The 9961-nt window shown below is 51.1% G+C and overlaps 1 protein-coding gene across 4 annotated transcripts in view; it reads right to left on the bottom strand.

Annotated features, from left to right (window-relative positions):
- Window positions 1-448: 448 nt before the first annotated feature.
- Pafah2 (platelet activating factor acetylhydrolase 2) overlaps window positions 449-9961 on the bottom strand; it is a 49142-nt gene continuing 39629 nt past the window's right edge. For all 4 annotated transcript variants that reach the window (XM_050152795.1, XM_050152788.1, XM_050152800.1 and 1 more), the window contains 3 exons: window positions 8821-8991; window positions 7799-7953; window positions 449-3067 (listed from right to left, as the gene is read on the bottom strand). In XM_050152795.1, coding sequence (XP_050008752.1) covers window positions 2973-3067; window positions 7799-7953; window positions 8821-8991 — 421 coding nt within the window. In that variant the 3' untranslated portion in view covers window positions 449-2972. The remainder of the gene's footprint in view (window positions 3068-7798; window positions 7954-8820; window positions 8992-9961) is intronic.

Below are 9961 nucleotides of genomic sequence, written 5' to 3' on the forward strand. Positions count from 1 at the left end.
CAACATGCTTAAGTGATTGGCCAAGCAGTGATTTAAACCATATAGCTTCTGAGTGATTATTTTGAGTCTGGGCAGCTGGGAACAAACAAGGGGCCTCCTACAACAGGAGTGTCTCTCTTCTCTTAGCTTCACTCTGGCAGAGAACACAATGATTGTGACAGAGATAAAAAAAAAAAAAAGGCTTCATGTGAGGGGACGCTAGAATGAAAATGGACCCTTGACCTCCTTTTGGCACTGCTGTGGCTAGAACCCAGGACCTTCTGCACTCTGGCGGGCACTCTGCCCTGGTTGTTCAGTTCATGGAGAAATGATGCCTAGGTGTCATCTTCTTAGGGTGGCCTAGGGATAGTCCTGTGGGTACGGGGGAGATTCTGGTCCCCAGGTGGGAGGCTGCAGGGTCCCGTTTTAGACCAATATGTGCTCTCTTGGAAAGAAGGCAGCCAGCGACTTCAGAATAGACAGGCTCTTTAATCACACAGTGAACACTGACAGAGTTGACGTCAAGGGGGCCAACAATCACGTTTCAACAAATCTTGAAGGACGGAGATCATGTGGATCATTCTTACTGAGATACACAGACAATTAGAAAATGCATGGGTGGGAAGTGGGAAATGCACATTTAATAACCCATGGGTCATGCGTCCCCTCACTCAGTCATCCCAACAGTTTGTGACACAGGCCCTCACATGCGGGGGACTGAGGTTGGGAAGACAACAGAATCTGCCCTGATTCCTGCAGTGGTGGAGCCAGGGTGAAGCCCAGCTGTGTGGCTGTTGAGCCACGCCTCTGAGAGAGAGAGAGAGAGAGAGAGAGAGAGAGAGAGAGAGAGAGAGAGAGAGAGAAAGAGAGAGAGAGAGAGTCCTGACTGACTTGCTTTGGTGGCCCTGATCCTGGACTACTGCATAGAGATCCACTTCCCTTCTGAACTTGCCCTCCTAGAGTTCCCTCCTTAGACTCAGATGACATACATGTCTTGTATGGCAGAGATGCAGTTCAAGGTGGGCCTTCCCACAGAGCTTGGAACTCTGGGAATACTACCTTTCTTCCCCAAGATTTATCATGTGGTTCAACACGACTAGCAAACAAAGGGAAACAAAGAGAAGCCACTTCCAGATCGTTCCCCGGCTTGCTCTAATGCAGATTAAACAGACTCCGTATTACAGCATGTCATCAGGCAAGCATGAGCACCAATATTCAACAGGACAGGATGCAGAGTCTGTGTGTTTCTTAAATTTGGGGTGATGGCCTCAAAAAAAAAATAAAAAAAAAACCCAGATGACTAAAGTACCCATATTTGGAGCAAGTTGGTAGTTCATGGCACAGGAGGTAAGAGGCAAGACCAAGCTGACCTCAGACCTCCCTAGGAACATTCCCGCAGCTGAGCTGACCAACCCAGTGCCCTCTGGTCTGCGCAAATTACAGCGTGGCCCCATTAATAGTCCACAGCCTGTCTCCACCTCCTCAGGGTGTTTCCTGACAAGATACACTCGCAAACCCTCAAAGGCGCTCAGCTTCTGAGGGACTCCTTGGTGTCTGTGTCTTTCTCTGGGTTCTGAGGACAATACTGTTGGCCCGCATGGGCTCCTAAGAGTAACAGGACGGAGGGCCCATTACTGTTTCTTATACAGCGGCGAGAGTGAAAAGTGAGAAACCAGAGAGCGACCTGGTGTTGTACCTCACCAGAGGCAGGTGGGGAACACCCGGAGAACAGGTGTCATCAGGTGGAGAACACCAGGAGAGCAGGAGGCAGGTGGGAAACACAGAACAACAGGTGTCAGGTGGAGAACACCAGGAGAACAGGAGGCAGGTGGGAAACACAGAACAACAGGTGGCAGGTGGAGAACACCTGGCAGGAGAACACCAGGACAACACCAGAACAACAGGTGTCAGGTGGAGAACACCAGGAGAACAGGTGGCAGGTAGAGAAGAGCAGGACAACACTGGGACAAACAGGTGTCAGGTGGAGAACACCAGGAGAACAGGGGCTTGCATTCAAGAGGCAACGCTAGCCCACGATGAGGGAGCGGACTTACCCAGTCAAGTCTTCACATCCAGGCTTCACTGGGTTCAGCCTGGGGCTGGGGGCTCAACCAGTCCCACCCCATGACTTATTCTCTTAGTTCAGTCTCAGAAAGTTAACTTGCCAAGGGTCGGGGATGTGGCTCAGTTAATATAGTGGCCTAACTTATACAGCAATCTCTGTAAAGTCAGTGCGGAGCAGCAACCACAGATCCATGGGTTTTCCTTGAGGTGAGCACTGGACACCAAAAATACTGGGTGTGGGGGCCATGGGGGCTGTGGTGGGAGTCGGGGCTAGCAATAATGGCACCTATTGCTCCTGATTCCACGTGGTAACTATGGCTGGAACAGAAGAAATGCCCCAAGCCAAGAGAGCGAGCTCTGGCAAGCAGCTAGACACTGTTCTTATTTGAAGTGAACAGGCCCTGGGACAGAGGCGCGGATGACTGTCATCGGGGACAGATCCTCAGCACCTAATACTTCACAGTCATTAACTCTGGGCAGGTTTGATCCTCAGCTCTGTATAAAGACCAGGCATAGTGACAATGGGTGTCACTCGGAAGGAGGGTCATCCTCACACAGTAGGTTCAAAGCCAGGCTGGGATACAAGTCTTTGACAAAAAAGAAAAAAAGGAAGGAAGGAAGGAAGGAAGGAAGGAAGGAAGGAAGGAAGGAAGGAAGGAAGGAAGGAAGGAAGGAAGGAAGGAAGGGAGGGAGGGAGGGAGGGAGGGAGGGAGGGAGAGAGGGAGGGAGGGAGGAAATGTCAGCTTCCCGTGAGCTAGTGATTTGTTCGCAAGCTGCTCTGAGCTGTAAGATCAGCGATTCCAAGAGCAAAGGGCCCAGCTGCCCAATCTGGAGTCTGATTACCCCCTCTCAATCTCTGAGAAAGGATCCTGCCACTAGGTTACAAGTATCCTTGGGCGGCTCCTACGTGGAAACTCGGTTCGAGTGACCTACAAACTGGCCAGATGTGGGGGGCTCCCTCGAATGAGCGCTGGTCCGATGCCTTCCACGAAGCTGTTCCATTGATCGTAGTCTTCCTTCAGGTCTGGGTGGGCACAAACAGGAAGAGGGTCAGCAGACCACTGCAGAGTCAGGTCAGCTTCCACAGGGTCCCTGGGGCACCCTAGAGAGGAGCACCTGGGATACCAAAAGGACTGGGTCTGGCGGCCTCGTGGGCAGCTGAGGAGCGAGACCCGGCAGTCAGGGCAGCTGAGGAGCGAGACCCGGCAGTCAGGGCAGCTGGGTCTATCTACTTAGGCAAGCCCGGAGAGGCTGTGGTAGCATGTTGGCTTCCATTTGAGCAAGAGGGAGGCAGTGTCGTTCAGCAAGAGACAGAGCGAGGGAAGAGGTGCTGGAGGTGTGGGGAGGAAGAGGAGGTGTGTCAGCTTCCAGGAGGGAAGGTGGGGGACAGGGAGGAGGAAGAGGAAGCGTGGGTAGTTAGCAGGAAGGGAGCGGGATTTCACTGAGAAGGCGGCATCACTGGGCTCTGGAGGTGTTAGGCGGCAGCTGAGAGGCTGCTGGGCCCCCTCTGGTTCATTTTAGTCCCTAGTGACAAGACACCTAGAAGCTTCTTTCCTCTGAAAGGCCAGCTGGTGAAGATACAGCATCTTTACTCAGACTCTGCTCTCTCTCTTCTCACCTGGGTCACCACAAGTACTTCCCACACTCTTGGTTCTCAACTCTCCGCCTCACCCATCCTCCGCTTGTAGCCATCCTCCTGCCTGGAACCTAGGCTCCTCGTGGACTGGGGGCTCAGATCCATGCCCTTCAGCAAACCTATAGGCTGCTGCTCCTGACTTCTGCCTACTCACTCCTTTCCCCATCAACAACCCCCTGTCCTGAGCTCAGGAAGTGGAGGAACTTCCCACACTACCAGGCCTTCTGTCTTAGAAGAACCCTGTCCCTTCCCTCCCGATGGCCTTTCTTCATCAGTCGGGACCAAAGCCAGAATGGTCTTGTCTAGGCAGCCCCTTCCCTGACTTTTCTCCCTTAGTCAGGTCTACCCTCTGGGTGCTCCTAGGCAGTCACTGAGTGCTGTGGTCAAAGACACTGTATACGACACTGCGGCACACAATGAAGGGTGTGGTGATATACTGTTTGTGATCTAGCAATAAAGCTTGTCTGAAGATCAGAGTGCAGAGCTAAGCCACTAGTTAGCTAGAGGGGCCAGGCAGTGGTGGCACACACCTTTAATCCCAGCACTCGGAGACAGAGGCAGAGGGATCTCTGTGAGCTCAAAGCCACCCTTGGCTACATTACATTGATACAGTGTCAACGAGAAACAGAGCCAGGCAGTGGTGGCTCACACCTTTAATCTCAGTACTTGGGAGTCCCTTTTTTGTTTGTTTGTTTGTTTGTTGTTTGTTGAGACAGGGTTTTTTTTTTTCTGTAGCTTTGGAGCCTGTCCTAGAACTCCCTTTGTAGACCAGGCTGGCCTCGAACTCACAGAGATCCGCCTGCCTCTGCCTCCCAGTGCTGGGATTAAAGGCGCGTGCCACCACCGCCTGCGAGTCCCATGCCTTTAATCCCAGCACTAGGGAGGTGGAGACAGGAGTGACTTGGCTGGGCAGAGAGAGGAATATAAGGCGGGAGGAGATAGGAGCTGGGTCGGATGCAGTCTGAGAATTTGTAGAGACAGGAGCACCCCTTTGGTCTGAGTATTGGTAGAGGTAAGAACTCTAGTGGCTGCTGCTCTGCTTCTCTGATCCTTCAACTTTCACCCCCTAGTATCTGACTCCAGGTTTTTATTATTAAGAACAATTAGAATTCGTGCTACAGAAGGGGCATGGGCTGTGGGGCTACAGTCAGGCTGCATGCTGGCACTGCCACCAGAACCAGATAACCTGGACAAATTACAGATTAAAGAAAATTTCTAAGCTCTAATATATTCATCTAAAACAATGAAGCTAATAAATAATCAAAGAGACTACTGGAAGGACCATCTCCAGATCAGACACGACAGACAGTGCATCTAGAATACCGAGCGTGACAAGTACACGAGCAGACTAAGTCCCCAGCAAGCTTGCTCCAGCCTTGACTCCTGCCACCTCCTCCTCTGCTGGTCTCTCCTTTCAGCTCTCTGCTTCAAAGGGAGCTGGTCACACCATCATGGGCTCCCTTGCCACCGTCAGCTTTTTTTTTTTTTTCTTTTTGAGACAGAGTCTTACACTGTAGACCAGGCTGGCCTTGAACTCACATAGGATCCACCTGCCTCTGCCTCCCAAGTGCTGGGATTAAAGGCATGCACCACCACTCGTAGATGCCCTGTTGCCTTTAATCATGGGCTCCTATAATGACGTGTGCCCAGGGGAAACAGGAGGTGTGGGCTGAGGATCGGGAGCAGCAGCCACTCAAGCCCTGGGAAGTAGGTCCACCCCTTTCTCTCAGGAGCAAAGGCATGTCTCTGAGCACCCTGCTAATCTCTAAACTCAGGTAGGAACAGTTCTCTGCTCTTAATTTGCAAGGTGAAAAGAGCAAATACAACCAGAATTGCAAATTTGCCTCAAAGCAGCAATGCATTCTTAACAGGGCAGGCGTATTTTAAACATAAGCACAATCCAAACCAAATGGGTTGCACACATGGTGGGAAACAGGAATGTATCCAGGCTATGCAGGGGAAGATCCGTGTCCACAGCCCCTGTCTACTACAGTTCCAGTCAGGGCATGTCTCTTTAAAAGAGGCCCTGACAAATTGCTCCCAAAGGAAGGTGACAACAGACTGCATGGGGAAATTGAACAGGGAACCACTGCAGGTCCCCAGGCCATTAGCCTAATGAACAGAGGACATTAAAAGTGACCACAAATATCTAAAGAGCTGCCATGTGCTACCTGAAGCTTCACTGGTCAGCTCTGGGGACAACCAGAGCAGCTGTGTGTATGGACGTGCATTTGCGTGTGTGTGTGTGTGTGTCAGTAATAAGGTATCAGATCTCGCTGGAAGATTACAGTAGTGTGTATATGTGTGGCGTGTGTATGTGTGTGTGCACATATGTGTGTACGTATGGGTCTGTGTGTGAATAAGTGTATGTGAGTGTCGAGTGAGTGAGTGTGTATGTGTGGAGTGTGTGAGTGTGTGAGGGGCGGATAAGGCATCAGATCTTGCTGTGAAGTAGGTGCAGGCAAGCCGGGCTGCCTCCTGATGAAAGTGGCTTGGGAGGGGTCAGCTTCATGAGGGTCATGGTGCTTCCCCTCTATGCTGGCTGCACTGACAGGGACATGTGATCATGAAAGCTCCAGGCTGGGGCTGGACGGTGCCCCACAATGTATTTCGGGAGGCAAAGATGAGCTGACACAACCAAGTACCTCTTTTGGGAATCTAGTGTTAATAAATAATCATAGTAAATACATAAGTAAATAAAACAAAGTCGTCACTACCCCCAAAGTTTACCCCCCCTACAGTTGTGAGCAGTAGAAGCTGAAGAGGAAAGCTGGGAGCCCAGAGAGAGAGAACCAGCCACAGGTGGCCTGAGCTGAGCTGTGACCCACAGGAGAGAGAACCAGCCACAGGTGGCACAAGCTGAGCCATGTTCTGAGGAAGCAGAAAGTGAGCAGACACTGCAGGACAGAAAAAAAAAGAGCACAGAAACAATGAAAGAGGCTGAGGAAGACATGAAAAGGAAGACACACACTGAGCCTGAGGGGCAGAGAAAGAAAACCACATCCATCCTTGATTGGGTCACCCACTGGGTCCAGGTGTATCTCAGAAACTAACTTACAGGCTTTCCCTTCCTTCCTTCCTTCCTTCCTTCCTTCCTTCCTTCCTTCCTTCCTTCCTCCCTCCCTCCCTCCCTCCCTTCCTCCCTCCCTCCCTTCCTCCCTTCCTTCCTTCGTTCCTCCCTCCCTCCCTCACTCCCTCCCTCCTTCCCTTCCTTCCTTCCTTCTTCTTTGTTTTTTGGTTTTGCTTGTTTTTTGAGACAGGGTTTCTCTGTGTAAAGCTCTGGCTGTTCTAGAACTCACTCTGTAGACCAGGCTGGCCTTGAACTCACAGAGATCCACCTGCCTCCGCTTCCCAAGTGCTGGGAATAAAGGTGGGCACCACCACCGCTTGGCTCACTTTTTTTTTCCCTTGAGGTAAACTAAACTTCTAGTCTTTGTGGCCCAAAAAAGTTTAATTAGACCATTAGCTCCTTTTTACAATATTTGTGTATGTGTGTGTGCGTGTGCACATGCCACGCAAGTGTGTGAGGTCAGAGGTCAGCTCTCTCTTCCACCTTTGTGTGGGTTCTGGGGGTTGAACTCAGGTCGGCAGGCTTGAGGCACAAGCACCATTTACCCACAGAATAATCTCACCAGACCCAAGACGACCACCCCAAACACACAGATCCCCAGTGGAAAAGCCAACTTGCTTGTCCACCAAAGAAGACACCCTCTCTGGGTAGAGATAACACCAGGGACCTCAAAAGGCTTTGCTATTTAGCTGCTCTATGACTTATGACATTGGTCATAATCCTTCCATGTTTGGTTTCTTTAAAAACAACTTCCATAAATTTTTCCCAATTATTACCATAAGGAGCCCACAATGCATAAAGTAAGTTTGGGGACCAAGGTGGTGGAGGAAAGAGAGGAAGATGTACTGTCCCAGCTCAGAAAGGTCAGGTGACCAGGCCGGGCTCATCCTCTGGTTAGTCAGGGCCTAGGTGAGCAAAGTTTCAGGAAATGACTCTTCAGTCACGTGCCATGACTCTCCTGGGCCCTCGTCATGTCATGAAAGAACATGGTGCTGCGGGAGACCCAAGGGACCCCACGTGTGCTCCATGAGCCCCAGCTGTCTCCTTACCAAGGTGCTTCTGCAGGAAGGCCAAGATGGCCCGCACCATAACCTCCTGACCTTCATAAGGGTCCAAAGTCCCACGAGTGTGACTGGATAAGAATTTAGCAAGCAGGTTGCCGTTCACGAAAGCAAAGTCGGTTTGACTCCGATGAACAGCTCCGCTAGAGACAAAGAGAAACGACAGGTAGGAGGGTTGAGGTCGGGCACACGTGTGTGCCTACCGTGTGCAAGGTGCTGCCCGTGTGTCGTGTGATTCTTCTAGCAACCTTGTCAGGAAGTACTTTCCGTGCGACAGAGTCTGAGAAGGAAAGATGTGACATTGGACAGAGCTAGGGTTGGAACCAAGGTGTGTGCCTGGCTGCACCTGGCTGGACATCTAGATCGCCATGCCTGACTATACGGGGAAGCAGAGTGACCCCGTTAGAGGGGAGCTGGGAGTGGAAGGTGAGGTTCCCGGTACCTGCTCTTCCTATTACATCACACCACAGCTTTTATCCAGGGACCATGAAACATTTACCCTCGCTGCCAGAACTGCACCCAGGTTGGTCTTGAACTTTCCATGCCCCTGCCTCAGCTCCCTACGTGCTGGGATTACAGGTGTGCACCAACAGGATCAGCGTGCTTGAGTGACTTTTAGAAGAAGGGCTCATGTTAGGATAACCTCTGTGAACTGGATGATCATGGAGATTCTACAAATCCCCCCAACTGTCAAAGCCTTCTCTAGCCACGGTTTTCAAATCCCCATAGGAGGCTAGAGATGTCTGGAATCCACCCAGACCCAAAACACCCATTTTCCAGAAATTACTAAGTAAATCCTACCATGCAGCTACATAAACTCTGTGGGCGGGCCTAAGCAGAGAAGAGAGACACATGAAACCCTACAGGAATTGTGACATAGGGATTCTAGCAACATTTAGATGCTCTTTGAACATAGAGAAAGTTCTGGATAACCTAGAAGAAATGAAGGGAGACCCAGCTGATTAAAAAATGAACAGGAGGCGGGGGTCGTGCCTTTGGGGCATACTTACAGGACAGTCACAATCCTGGACTGGTCGTCCTGGGCACATATCTTCCTCATCAAGTTGACGCTCTCAACTGTCTGGAATTTCTCAGCGTTGATAAAGAACACAGGGCCCCGGGCCTTGGGGTAAAAGTCACGTTCCAGAGGGAACATCCAGGCATCCAGGGCCACAGCGCACCTGGGATAAAGCAGACATTTGGAGCTGTCACTGAAACCCAGGCAAGAATACTTAGGGTGGAGGAAGATGGAAAGGGACTCTCCTTTAAAACCGGCGGACGACTCAGAAACCCACACCCTCCTAAGACAATCTTACACAGTCCTCTTTGCTTGTCCCCAAAGAGCCATCTAGAATTTGCACTCCCCCAGAGCAAGGGTCAGATTTCCTTCTCTGGATCTACCCTCAGGTGACACACTCCAGCTCTGCGGAATGTCAGCTCACTCAATCACTGAATTCACTCAATAGTCACTGAGTGGCCACTGTGGCCAGAACTCTCTGGATGCAGAAATCAGTGAGAAAGGCCGTACATCTCAGGAGCTCCCAGGACACCAGGGGAGAGCGAGACACTTTGAAGGTATCAGAACCACAACTCGGAGCTCTGACGCACAGGATGCTACGTGAGCCCAGAGCCTGTGTGGCAGAAAACCCATAACCTTCCTGGTACCAAAAGCAGAACCATGGCACTGAGTCAGAGGTACACCCACTCCACCTCCATCTCAGCAGGGGACAGCTACTGTCCACCTAATGACAGGTGCAACCGCAAAGCTCCGTCTCCCCTTTCCTTGCTCTCATACATCACCAAGGCTTGACAATTTAAATGAATCTGATTCCATCCGTGCTCCCCAACTCAATCCGTGCTCCCCATTCTCTACCCTCATGTGTATTCATCCTCTCTCCAATTTGCTCTCCCTAGGACAGCATCCACCTTAGCCCTTTGAGCTGCTCTGTTCTATCACACAGTCGCCAGGAGGTTCTTTAAAATCTAAGACTGACTGTGCTCTGTTTAAAATCCTGTAATAGGCCGGGCGATGGTGGCGCACGCCTTTAATCCCAGCATTCGGGAGGCAGAGGCAGGCGGATCTCTGTGAGTTCGAGGCCAGCCTGGTCTACAAGAGCTAGTTCCAGGACAAGAACCAAAAGCTACGGAGAA

Source organism: Alexandromys fortis, unplaced genomic scaffold (genome assembly GCF_014885135.2).
Source record: "Alexandromys fortis isolate MF-2015 unplaced genomic scaffold, M_Fortis_MF-2015_v1.1 scaffold_26, whole genome shotgun sequence".
Classification (NCBI taxonomy): Eukaryota; Metazoa; Chordata; class Mammalia; order Rodentia; family Cricetidae; genus Alexandromys; species Alexandromys fortis.